This window comes from Odocoileus virginianus, chromosome 20 (assembly GCF_023699985.2).
Source record: "Odocoileus virginianus isolate 20LAN1187 ecotype Illinois chromosome 20, Ovbor_1.2, whole genome shotgun sequence".
Taxonomy (NCBI): Eukaryota; Metazoa; Chordata; class Mammalia; order Artiodactyla; family Cervidae; genus Odocoileus; species Odocoileus virginianus.
This window is the reverse complement of record NC_069693.1, coordinates 12,291,231-12,314,849: the sequence shown is the minus strand read 5'-3', so window position 1 is coordinate 12,314,849 and position 23,619 is coordinate 12,291,231. Positions and strand designations below refer to the sequence as shown.

Genomic DNA, 23,619 nt, shown 5'->3' with positions numbered 1-23,619 from the left:
CTTATCTCTGCGGTGTCTGGTGGACCCTGATGCATCAGCCAGTCTGGCGATTTACTTCCCTTAGAATGCTGTGAGGGAGAAGGAAATGGCAACCCACTCCAGTGTTCTTGCCTGGAGAATCCCAGGGAAGGGGGAGCTTGGTGGTCTGCCGTCTATGGGGTCGCACAGAGTCAGACAGGACTGAAGTGACAGCAGTAGCAGCAGCAGAATGCTGTGAAATTGAAGAAGTATGAGATGGTAGTCCCGCCGATCTTAGAACTTCTGATACATTTGGTTTAGGATGTCTCTTCTGTCAGGGAACCTTATTAACGGAGTCTGTGGCTTGACTACCTAAACAAACCTGCTGGCAGACGCCATCTTGCTGCCCACCATGACCCCCGAGAAGGGGCAACTTCTGGGGCGCTGGCGAGCCGCAGTTATAACAGGAGTCCTGGGCGGCTGGGGGCCCTGACCCAGGAATTGAACCCGGGTCTCCCGCATTGCAGGCAGACGCTTTTACCGTCTGAGCCAACAGGGAAGCCCAATATGTCATAAGATAAATATAAGGAACCATAGGTAGTAATTTAATAAAGGTTTTTATTGTAAGCAAAATTCTAAGGTGATCCTCAAAGACCTACACCTTCATATAACCCCCATCCCTTTTTTACTAACAAACAAACATGTTTATTTATTTGGCTGTGCCTGGTCTTAGTTGCAGCACAAAGGATCTTCATTGCTGCCTGTGACATCTTTAGTTGCAGTAGCATTTGGAATCTTTTTTTTTTTAAATTGCGGCATGTGGGATCTAATTCCCTAAACAGGGATTGAACCCAGGCCCCCTGCATTGGGAGTGGAGCGTCTTAACCACTGGACCACTGGGGAAGTCCTGGGTTCAGTTACTGTATCCTTCATTTCTGGTGGTTCTTTATATTTTTTAGCTCTTTTGTTAAAAAAAAAAGGTCTAATTTCTCACTCTGTATATCTGTTCTCCTCCTAAGTTCTTTATCATCTTTGGGATAATCACTCTGAAAACTTTCTCAGGTAGATTGCCTATCTCCACCTAGTTCTTCTGGGGTTTTATCTTGTTCTGCCATCTGGGACATAGTCCTCTACCATCTCATCTTGTGTAAGTTGCTGTTTGTCTTTTTATGTATGTGGCAGGTCAGTTAACATTTCTTTTTTTCTTTTTTTTTTTTTTTAGTTTTTTTGAATGTTGAGTTTTTCTTTTTAAAAATTTTATTTATTTTTAATTAATTTATTTTAATTGGAGGATAATTACTTTATAATATTGTGATGGTTTTTGCCATACATCGACATGAATCAGCCATGGGTGCACGTGTCCCCCCATCCTCAACCCCCCCTCCCACCTCCCTCCACATCCCATCCCTCTGGGTTGTCCCAGAGCACTGCAGTTACATTTCTTGACCTTGGAGCAGTGACCCTCTAGGAGGCAGCCTATGTGTCCGAGCAGTGCACTCCCCTCTCGTCAACCAAGTTATATGCTCTAGGGGTTCCCCCTAAGTGGGCTCTGTGGGTCTTTCTGTAACGGAGGGCTCCCTGTGTGGGTAATCTGATAGGCTTGGTTGGCCCCTACTCAGGTTGGTTGCCAGGCCCTGACTTGTGCGAGTGCTGCTGGCTGTTGTTTGTCAGGGGAGCGGGGTCTGGTCATGAGGTGGCTGGCTGCAGAATACTAGGCGCCCCAGGGCTAGCGCTGGCTCACTGGTGGACGGAGTCAGAGTCCTGAGGACTCTGGGGCTGTTGCCCACCCACTGGCAGGTGAAGCTCAGTCTTGGGGTTAGTGCCAGACTACTGGCAGGTACAACTGGCTCCTGGCATCTGGTTGCAGTGCTCAAGGATCCCAGAGCTCATTTCAGATCATTGATGGTGCAGTAGGGGTGGGAGGTGGTTCCTGACACCGTTGGATATGAGGTCTGGCGTGTCCCAAAGGTTCATTGGCCTGCTAGTGGCTTCTGGGGCCAGGGTAGGGTTCTGGCCTGCACTGGGAGATCATAGCTTTCTCTCTCTCTCTCTCTCTTTTTTTTTTTTTGGCTGCACTGGGTTTTTACTGCTGCATGTAGGCTTTCTCTAGCTGTGGAGAGCAGGGGCTGCTCTCGAGTTGCGGTGTGTAGGCTTCTCATTGCGGTGGCTTCTCTTGTGGAGCACAGGCTCTGGGGTGCACCGGCTTCAGTAGTTGTGGTTCATCCGCTCAGTAGTTGCTGTTGAGTCCTGCCCCAGGCTACAGGTACTAAGCTTTGCACCAAGGCCACAGAAGCAGAGCCCAGAACCAAGGTCACCTCTGAAGCTGACTGACCCCCTTTGTAACCTTTCCAAAAGCCCCCTGATCATCACTAACAAGCTGCCTGACTCCCAATTAGGCAAAGATGCCCACTCCAGTAAACACCCTATGGCGCACCACCCAATCACCTAACGCAACCTTCCAGCAGACATTTTCTTTGTCTGGAGGCTATGAAAGTTGGCTAGTAGCCCAGGAAATGCTTCGCCTCTCCCTTGAGCTAAGCCCGCCGTTTTAACAGCATCTCCTGTTCAATAAATTCTTCTCTCCTCTCATTCTGCCTTGTGTTTGGAAATTCTTTTCCAACCAGAGTTCTGACCAAGACAGGAGGGACCATGCCCCTGCCCCTCTAGTCGCCTGGCCGGAGGCATCCAGAACCCATGCCCCGCAGGCAGCTGGGCGGGCCGGGTTCCCGCACCCACGAGCCAACATGGCAGCCGCCGCGCTCTCCGGGCCAAATGCTCCTCAACGTGTCTGCTACTGATGTCCGTGTCTCCACCGGGAGCCACAGTCACCCCCACCTCCGCAGGAGGCTCTCCAAAACCAGCAAGGTAGGTCTGGCCCAGGCTCCCACCAAATCGCCGCTTTTGCCCTGGGTTCAGTGCAAAGTGCCTTTTTAAAGGGACGTCTCCACCTCCCCGAGTCCTGTGGGGCTCCCGCAATCAGGCACTGAAGTGAAGTGTTAGTTGCTCCATCCTGTCTGACTCTTTGCGACCCCATGAACTATAACCCACCAGGCTCCTCTGTCCATGGGATTCTCCAGGCAAGAATACTGGAGTGAATTGCCATTCCCTTCTCCAGGGAATCTTCCCCACCCAGGTCTCGTTGGTAAGAGAGAGGTCTTCCCTAGGTCTCCTGCATTGCCGGCAGATTCATAACCCTTTGAGCCACCAGGGAAGCCCTGCTGAACTTTAAAGCCAAATGCTCTGGGGGCTCATCTTCCTGGCGCCGGGGTCAGGGCTGGGGACCCCGATGTGGTGCTCAGAACTCTCTCTCCTGAGGGAGAGCCTCCACAGGACATCTGTTCTCCAGCTTGTGGGTTGCCCACCCTGGGGTGTGGGATTCGATTGTATTATGAGTCTGCCCTCCCACCTGTCACACCATGGTTCCCTCCCTGAGTCTTTTTGTGAAAGTATGTGGGTTTTTTCCTACTTACGTGGCTACACCAGGTCTTAGTTGAGGCAGGTAGGCTCTTTAGTTGGTGCATGTGGGATCTAGTTCCCTGACCAGGGATTGAACCTGGGCCCTGGAGTTGTAGCCACTGGACCACCAGGGAAGTTCCCCTCCCTAGGTCTTTTTTTTTTTTTTTTGGTCCCACGGTGAGGCATGCAGGATCTTAGTTCCCTCACCAGGGATTGAACCCGTGCCCTATGCAATGGAAGCACGGATTCTTAACCACTGGACCACTAGGGAAGCTCCCATTTGGTAGGCTCCAATTCCTTTTCATTGATGGCTGTTCTGCCGACGGCCGTGACCCCAGCGCGCTGGTGAGAGGAGGTGAGCCCAGGGCCTCTTCACTCTGCTGCCTTGGCTGCTTTTCTATTATTTCTTTATCTTTCTTTTTTTGAGTTGGAGTAGACCCAGGGTTACAACAGTGCCCCCTCCCAAGCCCATTTTTGTTATTTTGGTTTTGATGCTCTGTTCTGCTTGAGGGAACAATGTCCAAATCTACATGATGGGGTCATGGTCCATCAGAGTCATAAGGCTAAAGAGGCTTCATGTAGCTCCTTGGCAGCTGGGTTGGTGGCCTGGTATTCAGGCCTCCTCCAGAAGCCTGTCCTTTCTCTTCCTGGCTGAGCCAGCGCTGGCTTTTCTTTCCCCCACACTGCTTGGCTTCTGAGATCTTAGTTCCCCAACCAAGGATCGAACCCCGGCCCTTGGCAGTGAGAACGCAAGAGTCCTAATTCCCTCCTATTATTTCTTTTTTAAAATATAAATTTATTTTAATTGGAGGCTAATTACTTTACAAAATTGTAGTGGTTTTGCCATACATTGACATGAATCCCCCACGGGTGTACATGTGTTCCCCACCCTGAACCCCCCTCCCACCCTATTATTTCTTTAAATAAATTCTCAGCCCTCTCCTCTCTTCTCCTGAGACACCCACTCCCCTAATGTTGCCATTGCTAGAACAGATAGCCCTCCTAGAATTTCCTCATTTAAAAAATCTTATTGCTATTTTCTCTTCTACTTGTATTACTTATAGATTTCTATCTTCAAGCTTGCTAATTGTCTTTTTCAAACATTGTGTGCTCTATTTCCAATGCTTTCTGGTGCATTCTTCATCTCATCTACTGAATTCTCCCGCTCCAGAATTTCTAATTTCTCTTTAGAGTTTCAATTTCTTTGGTAAAGTATTTCATCTGTTCATTAATTTTAATCCCGAGTTCACTGAACTACCTTTCTGAATTTTCTTGTAGCTCTTTGATTTTCTTCGTAGAGCTATTTTGAATTCTCTACCAGGGAGATCTCAATACTCTGCGACTTCAAGTTTAGTTTCTGGAGGACCGTCATTTTCTTTTGGGTCACAGTGTTTCCGTGGTTCTTCATGGTTCGTGACGCGTTGCTCCTCTGCCGTTGTATAGGGGACCCTTTTCTGCTTGGTGCTAACAATTTAACAGGTTAGAAATTGAGGCGTTCCGGAGAGTTCCCTGGCGGTCCAGTGGTTAGGACTCTGAGCGCTCATTGTCAAGAACCAATGTTCAAACCCAGGTTGGGGAGCTAAAGTACCGCGAACGAGGGGAGACCTGCAAAAAGAAATTGAGGCGTTTCTCCCGTTTTCCAGTAGGTGGTGCTATAGCACAAGGTTTGGATTTCTCTTTTCGGCGCTGCCTCTGCTTACACTGGCCTTTGCCACCCTCCATGGCTTTTATGGTTGCTCCAAACCCTCCTAATTGCTCCTTGTGCCTCTGGGGTCACCGATGCCTTGTTTCTGCCTGTATTGCTGGCATCGCCGCCTGGGGCTCTTCGCTTACTTTCGGGATCCGCGCTCCTGGCAGACTCCGCCCCTGAGGGGAGGGCGAGGGTGGCGGGGAGCTGGGTTGCACCTGGCTCCGCTGCCGTGTCCAGTAAGGTTTGTCCCTGTCCAACCCCCTCTACGTGTACAGATGTGTGGAATTCTCTGGACACCTGGTCTGGTGGACCGAGGTGCCTTTATTGTGTTGTGAATGTTTTAGTGGTTGTAGACTGAAGAGGAGAGAGTTTTTCATCTGCCAAGTTGCTGATGTTATTCTTCTGAAAGTTATTTTTCGTGCCTGCTTCAGTCATTTCAGTTGTGTCCAATGCTTTGTGACCCTATGGGCGGACTGTAGCCTGTCAGGCTCCTCTGTCCATGGGATTCTCCAGGCAAGAATATTAGAGTGGGTTGCCGTTTCTCCTCCAGGGGATCTTCCCGACCCAGGGATCCAGCCTGAGTCTCCTGCATCTCCTGCATTCTTTACCCACTGAGACACCTGGGAAGCCCAGCTATTTTTCATTAAATATTTAACATGTAATTTTATTTCTTTATTTATGGCGGCTGTACTGCCTGGCTTGTGGGATCTTAGTTCCCTGACCAGGGATTGAACCGGGCCCTTGGCAGTGAACTCAAAGTGCCTTAAATATGGGTTGTTGTTGTTTAATTGCTAAGTAAGGTCTGACTTTTTTGCAACCTGGTGGACTGTAGCCCGCTAGGCTCCTCTGTCATGGGATTTCCCATGCAAGGATACTGGAGTGGGTTGCCATTTCCTTCTCCAGGGGTTCTTCCCAACCCAGGGATGGAAACTGCATTTCCTGCATGGATGGGTGGGTGGATGGCAGGTGGATTCTTGACCACTGAGTCACCAGGGAAGCCCTCTAACCACTGGACCACCAGGGAATTCCCTAATGATTTTTAAAACATTTTAAAAATGAAGCAAATACATATTTTAGAAACCTTAGTCTTAATTTCTGATACAGTAAATATTGACAGACATAATGCACATAAACAAGAGCTCTTTGGTGTTGTCAATAATTTTTATGAGTCTAAAGAGGTTTTGAGACCAAAACATTTCAGAACCATTGTTCTTGAGAATTCAGTAATACTTAGCTGAGCCAGTTAAGCAAGTCTCAATGTGACATTGAAAGGGTGTGCAGTCATCAATTGTCTTACTTGCAGACTGTGGATGATTTTTCATAATGTAACTCCATGAGGTCAAGACCATTAACATCACCCCCATTTTACAGATGAAAGACTGAAAAGTTGAGTAGTTCCCTTCATGTTCACTGCTGGTAAGAAGCAGAGCAGGGATTTGAACCGTGACAGTCCAGGTCCAGTATTGGAGTATCTCATTGGCTTGGCCTAGTTGAAGTGCCACCATCGGTCAAATCAACTATCGTTGCGCGGGAAGTAAAGTCATAATGGTCACATATCATTAAGAGGGTGGAATGAGATTCTTGGAGAAAGGAGGACGTAGTGGGTAGACATCTCAAGAAGTGTCTGCTCAAGTCAGAGTGGAGTCCTGGGAAAAAAAGTTTTCTCATCAGCACTCCAGTTCCTTTCTAAAGGTGGTGCATTTTGGCAATCACTGATGAATTGATTATGAGTATCAGTTTTGGAAGTCAGATTAGGGTTTGAGTCCTAATTGTACTGCTTCTTAGCTGCATGAACTTGGGCAAGTGTGATGGTTAATTTTGTGTCTACTAGGCTAGACTGTGTAACCAGTTGTTTGGTCAAATTCTAGTCTAGGTGCTGCTGTAAAGGCATTTCTTAGATGTGATTATACACAGTTGGCTCTAATCGAAGCAAATGTCTTTTCATAATGTGGGTGGGCCTCATCCAATCACTTGAAGGCCTTAAGAGCAAAAACTCAAGTTTCTTGAAATAGTGGACTTCCCTGGCAATTCAGTGGTTAAGATTCCTCACTGCCAATGCAGGGAGCATGGGTTTGATCCCTGGGCAGGGAACTAAAATCCCACACATGCTGAGCAGCCAAAAGGTTTTTTAAAAAGTGGAATTTTCCTTCAGATTGCAACATAGATATTCTGCCTGAGTTTCTAGCCTTCACATTCAAGACCACAGCATGAGCTTTACCTAAGTTACCAGACTGCTGGCTTCCCCTTTGACTTTTAGACTTGCCAGCCTCTACAATCTTGTGAGCCAGTTCCTTAAAATCTCTTTCTCTCTTTGTCTATACAGTATGCATGTTAAGTTGCCTCAGTCATGTCTTCCTCTTTGAAACCCTATGGATTGTAGCCCACCAGGCTCTTCTGTGTGGGATTCTTCGGGCAAAGAATACTGGAGTGAGTTGCCATGCCCTCCTCCAGGGGATCTTCCTGACCCAGGGATCGAACCCATGTCTCTTATGTCTCCTTTATTGGCAGGTGGGTTCTTTACCACAAGTGCCACCTGGGAAGCCTGTATACAGTATATATGTATACATGTATAATGTATGTTATATGCACATACACACAAACATAAATGACAGAAGTTTTTCCTATTAGTGCTATTTCTCAGGAGAACCCTGATTGAGACAGCTAGTAAGCCTCAATTTTCTTATGTGTAAAATGCATATGCTAATGCTAATAATCTTTACAACTGTGAAAATTCCATGAGATGCCATACATAAAGCACTCTTAATGAATGACCATGGTGGGTATATCATCTATGTGACTGGTTTCCAAAGATGGCCCCTCATGAACCACAGCACTCAGGATTCGCCTCCTTGGGTATGGCCTCCCCTCCCCTGAAATGAGCTGGGACTTTATAACCCATAGAATGAGGCAGAAATGTGCTAGCTTGGGGCGTGAGCTATCGGAGGGCCTGGCAGCTTCCCACTTTTGCACTTTTGGAAGCCCTTAGGCAGCCACATAAGAAATCTGGCAGGACTTCCCTGGTGGTGCAGTGAATAAGAATCTGCCTGCCAATGCAGGGGACATGGGTTTGGTCCCTGGTCCAGGAAGATCCCACATGCTGTGGGGCAACTGACCAAGCCTGTGTGCCCCAACTACTGAGCCCGCATCCTGCAGCTACTAAAGCCCGTGTGCCTAGAGCCTGTGCTCTGTAACAAGACAAGCCAATGCAATGAGGAGTTGGTGCATCTAAATGGAGAGTAGCCCCTGCTCTTCACAACTAGAGAAAGCCCAAGAGTAGTGATGATGACCCACTGCAATGAAGAAGAAAAAATGAAAGAAAGAAATTTGGCTAGTGTTGGAGAGGAAGAGGGTTTGGAACTCCATGAAGGGAGAGGCCCAGCCTCCAGCCTGCCCCTACCAGGGTGACAGACGTGTGAGTGACATGTCCTGGACGTTCCAGCCTAACTGAGCTTCTGACCAACATCACAGGAGCAGAACTGCTGAGCTGAGCCCGTCAACCTACAGAAGAGAGAAGAGTGAAAAAATAGTTGTTGCTTACAGCCACTAAATTCTGGGGTGCTTTGTTGCGCAGAGAGATAACTGGAACATCAATCTTAGGGGCAGAGACTCTTCCCCCAGAATTCATAAAGAGAGGCCAGTATTAGTTTGGAAGAACTATCATGTTAATTTACCTGGACTTTGTCCCTGGTTCCCAGAAGGTGTCATGTAAGTCTTTGGAATTTCCAGCGACAGTGTTTCTGAATGCAAGTCCAATGCACAGCGAGGTCAAATAACACCAGGACGTCGGGGTTTGGAACAGAGAAATGTTTATTACAGGGCCGCTCAAGGAGATGTGGCTCGTGCCTTAAAAATCCAAACTCGAAAGCTTTCAGCAAAGCCCTTTTACAGGCAAGGTGAGGGAGAGGCATGGTTGGTTGTTGTAAGCTTCCTGGTGTCAGATCCTTTGTGCTTGAAGTTAGGTCAAAGGTCAGGTGATGATGTTCCTGTAAATCTCCTAACACGTTACTCTCTAAAGAAAGGGCAAGGTCCCAAGGCACAACTTTCACCCTCTGAATCTGGGTCCTGGCTAAGGGGGGGTTCCCTGCAGGGGTCGTTACCCCGCCGGGGAGCGTTTATCCAGCACAGCACCCAGTCTGGGTCCTCCCACAGTGCCCAGGTCTGGCTGAAGAGGCAGATCTCAGCTGGCGGTACCCTCCAGGCCAGGTCCCCAGGCCCTGCCCAGCTGTCATGTCTGAGGGGCTGGGTGCCCAGGGTCTAGCAGGCCCTCAGACTTCAGGCTGCCTAAACAGGGGCCGGGTCCCGCAGACTGTGACCCATGCTGGCTGCCACCGTTAGGCCATGGTGGCAGGGACAGAAGCGGCTCACCGCTGCCTCAAGGCCTGGGCCCTGCCAGGGTGGCCTTGGTGAGGACCCTGGCGTCCTGTTGGACACAGGCCCAGCCTGTTCTCTGGGCCTCTTAGCTCACCCACCAGCCCGAGGCTGGAGAGTCTGGGGGGCCCCTGGGAGAAGGTTGTGATCCACCTCTTACCTCAGTCTCCACAGGAGAACCACCAACCGCAGGATCACTGGCCAAAGGAGGCCTCTAACCTCCGAGCCAGCAAGCGGAATGGTGATAATGGTTGCCTGGTAATGGTAATCTGTGCCTGCTAGCAGCTGTCCCCGTTATAATAGGAGTGTCTTTGTTACTCAGGTGGGGAGAGGTTTGGGCCACCCCGGGGTTTTAGGGACTTTGAACCTTGCAATTTAAGTCTGAGCCTGGTGACCCAGAAGGTAAAGAATCTGCCTACAATACAGAAGACCTGGGTTCAACCCCTGGGTCAGGAAGATTCTCTGGAGAAGAGAATGGCTACCCATTCCAGTTTTCTTGCCTAGAGAATTCCATGGACAGAGGAGCCTGGTGGGCTACAGTCCATGGAGATGCAAAAAGTCGGATGTGACTGAGTGACTAACGTGTTCAGGGCTCGGTGAGCTTCCCTGGTTGGTAAATACGCTGCATGTTTTCAGGCTTCCCTCATATATTAGTTGGTAAAGAATCCACCTGCAATTCAGTTTTCAATTAGCAATAATCGCGCCTCGGATAAACCTCATTGGCTACGATACTGCCACTGCGCAAAGCTAAGAATCCGCCTGCAATTCAGGAGACCCTGGTTCGATTTCTGGGTCAGGAAGATGCCCTGGAGAAGGGATAGGCTACCCACTCCAGTATTCTTGGGCTTCCCTTGTGGCTTAGCTGGTAAAGATTCCACCTGCAATGTGGGAGACCTGGGTTCAATCCCTGGGTTGGGAAGATCCTTTGGAGAAGGGAAAGGCTACCTACTCCAGTATTCTGGCCTGGAGAATTCCATGGACTGTATAGTCCATGGGCTCACAAAGAGTCGGACACGACTAAGTGACTTTTACTTTCACTGCATGTTTTCATACACGGATGTGTTGGCAGGAAGATGTGTCCCTGCGGATGGCAATAATGTCACATTTGGGAAACCCTCCCAGATCTGGTCCTACTTGTCTCTTTCTCTGAGCTGGGGTTATGATTTGTATCTTTGGCTATCATGAAACTGTAAGCATAACTATGGTGCCTTCTTGAGTTCTGTGAGTCATCTTAGCACATTATTGAAACTGTATGGGGAATGAGAATCCTTGAACTTGAAGCCAGCCGGTCAGAAGTGGGCGAAGCCGGGACCCCTGAACTTACAGCAGGTGTCTGTAACTGAGCGCTGTGTCCTTGACCTGGGGAGTTGGTGTGAAGTCACTACATGATGACACTGCCACTTAAATTGTCCGGGCAAAAGCAAAGGCTCCTTAAAGTGCTTTGAGAGACAAAAAGAGGACTTGATTTTGCTCCTGAGATGAAAGGGGAAGAGGGGAGAGGGGGAAAAGGGCTGAGGTACAGAGAAGTTGAAAGGAGCCAGCCAGGTGGGGAGGACTGTCCTCCATGGGGTGACCCTGTGACCGTCCCTCCACCCCACCCCGCTCCAGATCTTCAGTCAAGGCTACCAAAGTGAAAGGGTCTGTTGTGAGAGTGGACTTGATTGGAAAGGTATGAAGGAACTGGTAGGGAAGGGGAAATCTCGCCCTGCATCCATCCTGAGGTCTCGTGGCTGGACTAATAGTAAAATTAACACAAGACAGATTAACAGGAGAAAAAGAAACAAAATTTAGTTTCTGTGCATGCAGTTCTCATAGAAATGGAGTCTAAGAAGTGGCCAGGGGGATTCCCTGGTAGTCTAGTGGTTAGCACTTGGCGCTTTCACTGCTGAGCCCTGTTCGGGGAACTGTTCCCCAGTTTGGAGAACTAAGATCCTGCCAACTGCTTGGCAGGGCCAAAAAAAGGGGGGTGGATTATACCTCCTAGGATCATTGACGAATGAAAGAATTGCAAGAACGCAATCATGGTGGTAGATAGAAATATAATACCCTCATAGATTATGAAAAGGCCTTTGAGAGTGTCCCTGGTGGCTCAGTGGTAAAGAATTCGCCTGCCAATGCAGGAGACATGGGTTAGATCCCTGATCCGGGAAAATCCCAAAATCCTGTATGCTGAGGGGAACTAACCCCCTGAGCCACGACTACTGAGCCCAAGCTCTAGGGCCTGGGAGCTGCACCAAGAGAAGCCGCCACAATGAGAAGCCTGAGCACCACAACTGGAGAGTAGCCCCCACTCTCTGCAACTAGCGAAAAGCCTGCATGGCCGTCAAGCCTGGGCACAGTCAAAAAAAAGGCTTCCGACAAAATTTGGGACATTTCACTATCATTCATATTATTTTACATTACAAAGTACTAGCCAAGGAACTAACAAAGAGAAAGAAGTCAGAGGTATGAAGGTCATAAAAGGGCCATACTGTCACTATTTGCATGAAATGTTCCCCAATCTAGGAGATTCAAATGAAAAACTACGGTAAAATAGGGAATTCAGGATGTTAACAGGCTATCAAATAAATATGCAGCAATGAACTATTTTCAAATATACGGGGGCAAGCTTTTAGGAAATATAACACAGGGACTTCCCTGGTACTCCAGTGGCTAAGACTCTGAGTTCCCAATGCAAGGGGCCCGGGTTCAAGCCCTGGTCAGGGAACTAGATCCCACAAGCTACAACTAAGAGCCCGCATGCCACAACTAAAGTTGCTGCCTGCTGCAAATAAGACCCGGCACAGCCAAATAAATAAATATTTAAAAAGGAAGGAAATATAACACAGATAATCCTCATTTACTATAGAAAAACCATAAAAGATAAAATACCGACAAACGATTAGATCCATGAAAGACCTACTTTAGCAACTTTCATTTAAGGACAAACATTGATACTCTTCTGGAAGACACAAAGGAAGTTTTTAACAAATGAAAAGACAGGACTTACTTCCCTGGTGGTGCCGTGGAGAAAAATCTGCCTGCCAATGCAAGAGACGTGATGGGGCGAATTCCACATGTAGCGGAGCAACGAGGCCCGTGAGCCACAACTACTGAGCTTGCGCGTCCAGAGCCTGTGCTCCACAACACGAGGAGCCACCGCAATGAGAAGCCTGCGCACCGCACCGAAGCGGGGTGACCCCCGCTCGCTGTAACTCGAGAAAAGCCTGCCCAAAGCCATGAAGACCCACCGCAGCCAAAACTAAATAAATAAAGTTCAATTTTTAAAAAATGGAAAAACGAATCATTTGGGTATGTTAGAAATAGCAGTTATGCCAGATTTATTAAGTATTAAATGTAATGTGATTCTAATAAAGAACTTTGTTCGAAATAAGGTAAGCTGACTTTAAGGTTGATATAGTAATAAGCAGAAACAAAAAGAGCCAGAACACTCTGAAAATGGAGTATAACGAGATGGGCTTCCCTGGTGGTTCAGCAGCAAAATATCTGCCTGCCAATGCAGGAGATGCAGGAGACGTGAGTTTGATCTTTGGATTGGGAAGATCCCCTGGAGAAGGAAATGGCAACCCACTTTAGCATTCTTGCCTGGGAAACTTCATGGACAGAGAAACCTGGTGGGCTACAAACTTTGGGGTCGCAGAGAGTGGGACACAACTTAGCGACAAAGACCATTGCCATTACATGTAAAATTAATTAGAAAATTTAAGCTACAGTTTAGTATATGATGAAGAAGCATCTTTAAACAAAGTTAGGAGGGAACAGCTGGGCTAGTCAGTAACTGGTTTTGGGGCAGCCATCTAAAAAAGGAAATTAGATCGTTACTTTATACCGTATGTACATCAGGACAAATTCCATATGGTTCAAAGATTCACATATGAATAATGAAACCATACACATACATGCATACCAAGAAAACCTTGAGGTTCAAAGTCTTGCAGGTTTCTCTCTCTTTTTTTTATGGCCATGCCTGGAAGCTTGCAGAATCTTTGTTTCCCCACCAGGGATCAAACCCATGCCCCAGCACTGGACTGGTAAGAAATTCCCCAAATCTGGCAGGTTTAAAAGAAAAGAGGAAACAAAAGCAAAAATCTCCATGCCAAAAGGCTTTCAGGAAAATGAAAGACAAATGACAAAACAGGAAAAAAAAAATCCATAACTCACATTATAATCTATTATCATGTCTCATCTCACTATGTCATTAGTAGTTACCACAGTCAATAAAGAAAGGACAAAATGATTCAGGAGAGAAAGAGAGAAAAGATATGAACAGGGGCTTTCCTGGTGGCTCAGTAGTAAAGAATCTGCCTGCCAGTACAGGAAACACGGGCTCAATCCCTCATCTGGGAAGATCCCAAAGGTCTTGGAGCAACTAAGCCTGTGCGCCTCAAGTATTCAGCCTGTGCTCTAGAGCCCGGGAACTGCCTACACGCCACAGCTACTGAAGCCCGCAAGCCCTAGAGCCCAAGCTCAAGAGCGGCCACCACAATGAGAAGACACGCACTGCCAACAGAGAGTAGCCCCTGGTGTCTGCAACTGGAGAAGGCCCACACAGCAAACGAAGACCCAGCACAGCCAAAAATAAAGTAATAAATAAAATTACATACATACAAAAGAGATGAACAGACAGTTCATGGAAAAGGGAATACATGTGAGGCAAACGAAGAGACATTTAACTTCACTCATAATGAGAGAAAAGCAAGTTAAAACTCTTATGCCATTTTCCACCTTTCTAGATTGGCAAAATTCAGACATCTGATAACACTGTTGGTGAGGCTATAGGGGAAATGCCGACCAGCAGCAATTGCTGGTGGGAGTGCAAAGTGGTACAACAAGGATGGAAGGCAACATAGCAATATCTATAAACTTTCAAATGGGTGCATTCAGCTCAGAATTCTCACTTCTGGAAATCCTACAAACTTACGTACTACGGAGAGCTTCCCAGGTGGAGCTAGTGGTGAAGAACCTGCCTGCCAATGCAGGAGATGTAAGAGATGCAGGTTTGATGCAGGTTCAATCCCTGGGTCGGGAAGATCTTCTGGAGGAGGGCATGGCAACCCACTCCAGTATTCTTGCCTGGAGAATCCCATGGACAGAGGAGCCTGGCAGGCTACAGTTCATAGGGTTGCACAGAGTTGGACATGATTGAAGCGACTTAGCATGCACGCACATACTACAGATATTCTATATAATAAAGAATCTAAGATGTGCCATTATTTTTATGAAAATGCTGTATTCACCATCAAATGTAAGATAGACCTCAATTTCAGAGATGTCAATATACAAAAACTGCATTTAGAATCAGAGTAATACTATATTTATGCCCATGCTATGAGATATGCAGACAAGATTATTATAGCTTTTCATTTTTTGGCCAATAGAAAATGATGGGAAAAAACCTAAATGCCCATCAGTATGTTCCTGGTTATGTAAATTACAACGTAACCACAGAATGGAATGAAATGCACCTCCTTCGGTTCTTACTGAAAATGCAATGGATAAATCAATAAATATAATTTGCCAACTTCTGTAATGAAGAAAGCAAAACCAAAAAACCACCCAGGTTTGCATTTACTTATGTATATATAGGGAAACTGGAAAGACAGAAGTACTGTGGTTACAGACGGGAATTGTACTCAGCACTGGGTGGAGGGAGGACAGAGATAGAAGATTTTCATTGTGCACTTTATATCTGGGGGCCTTATAAATATTTACCAAAAAGGTATTAAAAAAGAAAAAAATCCAGAAATTTCAGATATTCTTGAACACACAATTTATCATATAATATATACAGCATTGACTTTGCTTGTCCTTTGAAATGCCTCATAAAACACAAAACCAATCTTACACTAAAAACTTCTATTGAAACTGACATGAAGAAAACTCAAGAATCATCAGAACTGACAATTTCCAGTTCTCTCCATGGCCTTCCAGTCCTACAGGAATTCCTGTTCCTATCACTGCTATTTGATGATTTCTTTCGTCACCATGGGCTCTATTGGCAGTTTTTCTTCATCAAGTCTCAATTTTAGAAAACCATTCTTTTGTGTGTGTGTGTGTTCAACAAATTTATTTTTATGCCCACAAATTATTTTGTTCAAACCCCAAAGATAAAATGTTGCTTCAAAGAATTCCTGACTCCAGGAAGGTGGATCCTCCAGTCTGCAGGGGGCTGGGAGAGGATTCCTTTCAATACATTTTAGGGTTCTTGTTCATTTTTACCTGTGGTCAACCTAGGACCTCTTAGGGCATGATGTTTCAGTGCTCCTCTTCCAGGAGTTAAAGGGCCATCCCAGCGACCACTACTAGTGCAGCGGGCCACACCACAGACCTTATGGCTATTAAACCCACAGACGCAGAACCCTTTGCCAAGAAGAAGATTATCCCGCTTTTCACGCCAGTCATCTCAAGGTATCAGAGTTCACCCCTTTTGAAAGAAGCCGAGCTCTCTCCTCTCCGACTCTCAGCTCTAACTCAGCCAGACCCGCAAATGGACTTGTAGAAAACCATTCTTCACTTCAGTGAAGCAATTTGAAAAGCCATTTCCACAATGCTGGGAAAAGAATCTAGGTCAATCACAAACTCAAAGGACGTCAGAAGAGTCATAAGGTTTTGACCTTTTTTCCATTTCTTCTGAGTTTTTCTTGATAAGCTTCCTTTTTTTCCCCAACTGTGCTTTGCCTTATTCTCACGTACTTTGACTTTGTAAAATCAAGTTAACAGGAGTGGTATATAATACTGTCTTGAAGGCAGAGGTTCTGAAAGTAGTTGCATCATTAAACTATTCTCTACTGATATACTTATCACAACCAAGTTCCTCTATCAGAGGATTGATAATTTCAGATGCAGTCAGAGTTATACTAAATGTTAAAATATCAAAATCCATCCTCTGAGGATTCCGCTGATACTCGGCGTCAAACGCAGCTTCCCTGGCTCTGCAGGCTTCCACAAATCTCCTGCGGCGTCCTTCAAGCTCCTGGATTCGGCCAGGAGCAATCGGGTAGTGTTCCAGATAGTGGCGGAGGAACTGCTGGTAATTAATTCCTAAAACGCCAAGTGGGTGACGGAGGCGGAGATAGGGCAACGCAGCAAGGCCTGGGCCGTTCCCGGGCCTGGACCGGGGTCTGCCCTCGGGACCCTCTTCCTCCGCTGGCTCCGCCAACAATCGGGCGACCTCTGCCATCCGGGCTTCCCTGGCCGCTGCCCCCAGGCCTTCTCTGGACGCCGCCATCGGACCTTCCCTGGCCTCCGGCCCCGGACCTTCCCCGGGTGAAGCCATTGGACCTTCTCCGGCCGCCGCCATCGGACGGTCCCTGGCCTCCACAGGCTGCGCGGGGGCCGGCTCCGGCCTCCTGCCGCCTACCTCCGCCTGCCGGACGTCGCCGTTGTCATTTATTGCGCCCGCCGGTGGGACACCTTTGTCCGCGGGCAGCTCGGACATCCCGGGTCGTGGGGTCAGCTCGGCCGCTCCCACAAATACTGGGGTAACGGCACAGCGCGGTTAGCGATGTGCACGTACGTGCACGTAACTGCGCGTGCGTGAGCGCTGTGCACACTGCTCCACGCTGTGTGTGCAAACTCAGGTGCACGGGCGGAGGGTGTGCGGCTGAAATTGAGCACTGCGCATGCGTCTTGCCCGCGCGCCTGCAATCTTCCAGGTGCCACCTAGCGGCTGGAAGAGCCAACACACCTGAAATCTTCCCGGGAACGTCTGAGGGCGGTGTGTTAAGTCGCTTCAGTCGTGTGTCCCACTCTTTGCAACCCTATGGACTGTAGCCCGCCAGGCTCCTCTGTCCATGGGATTCTTCAGGCAAGGATACTGAAGTGGTTTGCCATTCTCTCCTCCAGTGGACCACCTTTTGTCAGAACTCTTCACTATGACCTGTCTTGGGTGGCCCTGCAGGGCACGGCTCATAGCTTCATTGAGTTCGGCACGTCTTTTCACCCCAACAAGACTGTGATCCATGAAGGTGTGCGCCACCAGGAAAGTCCTCTAAACTTTTTTTTTTTTGGTACAACATACCATGCAGGAAAAAATATACAAAATATAAATATACAACCGAATGACATCGCAAAGTGAACATCCGTATGACCACCACTCGGGTCAAGGAATGATTTCTAGTATCCCGGAATCCTTCCTCCCTTCTTAATACTTTCTCCCCGGGGGTAACTGGTATAGTAGTGATAATGGTAGTCATTTTCTTGCTTTTCTTTGTTTTACTACCTAGGGGTGCATTCCTTAATTTTGCTTGTTTTTTTTTTTTTTTTTAAAGTTTATATACTCTTGTGTCTGGTTTCTTTCACACATTATTTTTACGATTCACCTATGTTTTTCATTGTAATTATAAATAGATAATTTTCTTGATAGTTACACGTTCATTACCATTATTTTTGTCTCATTGCAACATGCATCTTAAGTACTGACTCTCCAATTATTTTTTCTTTATTCTAATTAACATGAGAAATATAAAGAAATTCCCCCTTTAATGTTGCTCTTAATAACCCCCGTTGTGATGCCATGATTCACGGGCATCAGCAAATATAGTGACTCACTGTTTTCTGCCCTGTCAGGAGCAGTTATTTTGAGACATTAGGTCTCATCTGCAGATCATAAAGTTGAATTTTTATTTTCCTAAGCACTACATTGATAAAACACAACATCCAGCCTGTGTTGCTTCAAACACAGCTTCCCCCAGCCTCTGTGCAGTCTCTTAAGTGTATGTGGCTCCTTTAAGGTGCCCAGGCTAGTTTGGAGACCTAAGGTCCATTGCTGCCACCCTCAGGCTACCTGGAAAATCACAAGTATTTAATAAAAGAATTTCCAGACTTAGATGGGATAGGACTAGCTCTAAATAAAATCATGGTTTACTCGGGTCTTCCCTGGTGGTACAGTGGATAAGAATCCGCCTGCCAATGCAGAGGACACAGGTGCAATCCCTGGTTCTGGAAGATCCCTCATGCCACAGAGCAACTAAACCTGAGAGCCACAACTACTGAAGCCCGTGAGCCTAAAGCCTGTGCTCCGCAACAAGAGAAGCCACTGCGATGAGAAGCCTGTGCACTACAATGAAGAGTAACACCTGATCGCTGCAACTACAGAAAGCCCGTGCATAGCAACAAAGGCCTGGGGCAGGCAAATAGACAAATAAAATTATGATGTTTCGGGAATTCCTTGGCAGTTCAGTGGTTAGGACTCTGATCTCCCTGACGAGGGTATAGGTGTGTGATGCAGCCCCCAAAAATCCAAAACTCCTCCCCCCAATTTTGGTGTGTTGAACAAAAATGCTCATGTGGGGGAGATGAAAGCAAATGTTTGAGATAGATTCCAGGCTAGCTATTGCTCCCAATATTTTTCCTGTGTAGTGGCTGCAGGATCCTTGTCTCTGACTCATTACCAGTGTTTCAGAGTCATTTGAGGACAATTTCAGTCATGCTGCAGACTAAACAATCAAGGGAGCTGATATATTCTCCATGCTGATATATTCTTTACAGGAAAAATAAGAGAGATTATAAGGAAAGAGACAGGATCTGCTTTTCCCAAAGGCTGCAAAGTCTGTGATAAATAGCACTGATGGGAAATTTGTCCTTACTCTGACCAAAGATATCCTTTAAAGGATAAATACCCATGTTAACCTCGAAATTAAATCTGTACTTTTATGGATATGGGATGAAACCACAACTCAGAATGTGCACTTGGCTTAAATAATTGGGGGAATCATAACATCCTTCTTGCATCTGTTTTTCCCCCAAAGACTATTTTTTTTTAAATTACAATTTTATTTATTTGTGGCTGCGCTGGGTCTTCACTGCTGTGTGTGGGTTTTCTCTAGTTGCAATGCGCAGGTTTTTCTTTGAGGTGGCTTCTCTTGTTGTGGAGCACAGGCTCTATGTGCATGGACTTCAGTAGTTGCAGTACTTGGGCTTAGTCTCTCCAAGGCATATGGAATCTTCCTGGACCAGGAATCGAACCTGTGTCTTCTGCATTGACAGAAAGAAAGAAGAAGAAAAATGTAGCTCAGTTGTGTCCAACTCTTTGTGACCCCATGAGCTATAGAGTCCATGGAATTCTCCAGGCCAGAATACTGGAGTGGGTAGCCTTTCCCTTCTCCAGGGGATCTTCCCCACCCAGGGATTGAACCTAGGTCTCCTGCATTGGCAGGCAGACTCTTATCAACTGGACCTCCAAGGAAGTCCCATTCTTGCATCCTTATTACCCATGATTATCCTAGGCTTTACATCTCCTGTTCAGTAGATGGGCTTGAACTGACTTAATGGTAGATATGACCAACCTAGACAGCATATTAAAAAGCAGAGACATTACTTTGACAACAAAGTTCCATCTAGTCAAAGCTATGGTTTTTCCACTAGTCATGTATGAATGTGAGAGTTGACTATAAAGAAAGCTGAATGCCGAAGATGATGCTTTTGAACTGTGGTGTTGGAGAAGACTCTTGAGAGTCTCTTAAGCAGTAAGGAGATCCAACCAGTCCATCCTAAAGGAAATCAGTCCTCAATATTCATTGGAAGGACTGATGTTGAAGCTGAAACTCCAATACTTTGGCCACCTGATGTGAAGAACTGACTCATTGGAAAAGACCCTGATGCTGGGAAAGATTGAAGGCAGGAGGAGAAGGGGATGACAGAGGATGAGATGGTTGGATGGCATCACCGACTCAATGGACATGAGTTTGAGTAAACTCCAGGAGTTGATGATGGACAGGAAGAGCTGGTGTGCTGCAGTCCATGGGGTCTCAGAGAGGAACATGACTGAGCGACTGAACTGAACTGACATGGTAGATATAGGTGCCTCTTTCTCTAAAGGGCTTTTCCATATTTGCCTCTCTCTTCTGAGCTACTTAATGCTGCCGTGAGACCTAAGCATGATGTTACAAGCCTTGTCTCTTTTCCCAAGATTGTTACTGTGCTAGATTAATGGTAAAAGTAGCCCACGTTCTCCATCCTCTCTGTTTCCTACACCCTTTGTGATAAGAGTTTGCAGTTCTTCTCATCAGAAGGTGGATTGTTTTTCTCTATCCCTTGAACCTGAGCTGGCCTTGTGACTTGCTTTGACCAGTAGGATGAGGCAGAAATGATGGTGTGTCAGTCTCGAGACTGGGCTTCAAGAAGCATTTCTTCCATTCTCTCTTGGACTCCTGTCTCGACCATGAGAACAACCCTGGACCAGCTTGCTGGATGGTGGAAGACAATTTGGGGCTGAGGAAGGTGGTCTCAGACAAGGCATATAAGACCAGTCAGTCCTTGGATTTTTTTTTTTTTTTTTTTCGGTCCTGGGAATTCTGTCTGTTCAGTGCTTAGGACTCTGGGCTTACACTGTTGGGGCCTGGGTTCAATCACTGGTCAGGGCAGACCAAAAAAAAAAAAAAAATCAGTCCCCAGCTGGGCTAGACTTAGGCTTAGGCTCATAGGCTAAATAAATGCTTGTTATTTTATGTTGTTATGATTAATGTGAATTGCCATGCAACATTATTACCATGACAGGTAACTGTTCCAGAAATTGGTATCAGGAGGTAGGTAATGTCCTAAGAAAAGGCTAAAATACAGAGCGAAAGCTGTGAGGAAATTGTTAGTGGAGCAGAAAAAATGATGATGCATGTTACATTGTAGTGAAATAATTGGCCAGCTGTTGCCTGTGATTACCCAGAAATAGAAACAGAAATAGAAAATGGAAAGTATTTGGCTAAGGCAATACTGAGACATAGTGCTGGTTACTCACTGCTAAGTATCATAAGGGTTAGCAAGAAAGGGCTGACCTATAGAAGGAATTGACTGATTTCCCAGAATTTAGAGGAATTACAGAAGGCCTTTGACTTGCTAGTTTGGGAAGGAAAAGCTTTGCTCATATCCAGTCTCTCCAGTCACAAAAGGCGGTCAAAGTGAAAAAGCCTGTGAGTACTGATCAAATTAAAGGTGTGGCTTTATGACCCTTTATTAAGAGCTCAAAAATATGAGGCAGTGCCTCCCAATGAGACAAAAGGATTTCTAGAAAGTTTATGGGCATGGTCCTGTAGAAAAATGATCTTAATACAGGAAGAAGTCTAGAAAGCGAGGTGCCCCCAGCTTTTTGAGATGAAGTGACATGTAATATTGTTTAAGTTTGGGGCCTCCAGGTGGCTCAGCTGGTAAAGAATCTGTCTGCAATGCAGGAGACCTGGGTGCGATTCCCGGGTCGAGAAGATTCTCTGGAGAAGGGAATGGCTACCGACTCCAGTATTCTTGCCTGGAAAATTTTCATGAACAGAGGAGCCTGGGGGGCTACAGGCCGTGGGGTTGCAAGGAGTCAGACATGACCGAGTGACCAATTCTCCCCACTTCCCCCACTTCCCAGTCCCTAACAACCACCAATATACTCTCTGCTTCTGTGACTATGGATTTTTTAGTTTCCACATATAAGTGATAACATACAGTATTTGTCTTTCTCTGTCTGACTTATCTCACTTGGCATAATGCCCTCTAGGTCCATCCAGGCTGTCACAGATGGCATGGTTTTCTTTTTTCTCACAGTGGAACAATTTGTTGTTGTTCAGTCATTGAGTTTTGTTTGACTCTTTGCAACCCCATGGACTGTGGCATGCCAGGCTTCCCTCTCCTTCACTATTTCCTGGAGTTTGCTCAGATTCATGTCCAATGAGTCAGTGATGCTATCTAATCATCTCATCCTCTGCCACTCTCTTCTCCTTTTGCCTTCAATCTTTCCCAGCATCAGGGTCTTTTCCAATAAGTCAGCTCTAGCATCAGGTGGCCAAAGTGTTGGACCTTCAGCTTCAGCATCAGTCCTTTCAATGAATATTCAGGGTTGATTTTCTTTAGGATTTACTGGTTTGATCTTGCTATCCAAGGGACTCTCAAGAGTCTTCTCTAGTACCACAATTCCAAAACATCAATTCTTGGGCTCTCAGCTGTCTTTATGATCTAACTCTCAAATCCGTACATGACTACTGGAAAAACCATAGCTTTGAGTATACAGACCTTTTGCTGGTAAAGTGATAGCTCTCCTTTTTAATACACTGTTTAGGTTTGTCATAGCTTTCCTTCCGAGGAACAAGCGTCTTTTAATTTCATGGCTGCAGTCACTGTCCAAGAAAAGAAAATCTGCCACTGCTTCCACTTTTTCCCCATCTATTTGCCATGAAGTGATGGGACCTGATGCCATGATCTTAGTTTTTTGAATGTTAATTTTTTTTTTTTGAATGTTAAGTTTTAAGCCAGCCTTTTCACTCTCCTCTTTCACCGTCTTCAAGAGGCTCTTCGGTTCCTCTTCATTTTCTGCCATTAGAGTGGTGTCATCTGCATATCTGAGGTTGTTGATATTTCTCCCAGCAATCTTGATTCCAGCCTGGCATTTTGCATGATGTACTCTGCATACCTGGGGTTCCTATATGGTACTAGTGGTAAAGAACCCATCTGCCAATGGAGGAGATGCAAGAGATGCAGATTTCATCCCTAGGTTGAGAAGATCCCTGGGGAAAGGCATGGCAACCCACTCCAGTATTCTTGCCTGGAGAATCCCATGGATAGAGGAGCCCTGCAGGCTACAGTCCATAGGGTCGCACAGAGTTGAACATGACTGAAGTGACTTAGCATGCACGCACTCTGCATGTAAGTTAAATAAACAGGGTGACAGTATACAGGCTGTCTTACTCCTTTCCCAATTCTGAACCAGGAAGTTGTTCCATGTAAGGTTCTAACTGTTGCTTCTTGACTGGCATACAGGTTTCTCAGGAGACAGGTAAGGTGGCCTGGTATTCCTTTCTCTGTAAGAATTTCCCACAGTTTGTTGTGATCCACAGTCAAAGCCTTCAGGATAGTCAATGAAGCAGAAGTAGGTGTTTTTCTGGAATTCCCTTGTTTTCTGTATGATCCAGTGAATGTTGGCAATTTGACCTCTGGTTTCTCTGTCTTTTCTAAACCTAGCTTGTACATCTGGATGTTCTTGGTTCACATACTGCTGAAGCCTAGTTTGAAGGATTTTGAGCACAACCTTACTAGCATGTGAAGTGAGAGCAGTTGTACGGTAGTTTGAACATTCTTTGACATTGCCCTACTTTGGGATTGGAATGAAAACTGACCTTTTCCAGTCCTGTGGCCATTGCTGAGTTTTCCAAATCTGCTGACATATTGAGTGCAGCACT

At 46.4% G+C, this 23,619-nt stretch overlaps 1 protein-coding gene and 1 pseudogene across 1 annotated transcript; both read right to left on the bottom strand.

Moving 5' to 3' along the window:
* Positions 1-10,143: 10,143 nt before the first annotated feature.
* Positions 10,144-10,221, bottom strand: LOC139030119 (U4 spliceosomal RNA; annotated as a pseudogene).
* Positions 10,222-15,227: 5,006 nt separating this feature from the next.
* Positions 15,228-17,090, bottom strand: LOC110134537 (EP300-interacting inhibitor of differentiation 2). The gene has a single exon (XM_020889119.2). The coding sequence runs from the start codon at positions 16,908-16,910 to the stop codon at positions 16,251-16,253; it is 660 nt and encodes a 219-aa protein (XP_020744778.2). The 5' UTR covers positions 16,911-17,090; the 3' UTR covers positions 15,228-16,250.
* Positions 17,091-23,619: the final 6,529 nt, after the last annotated feature.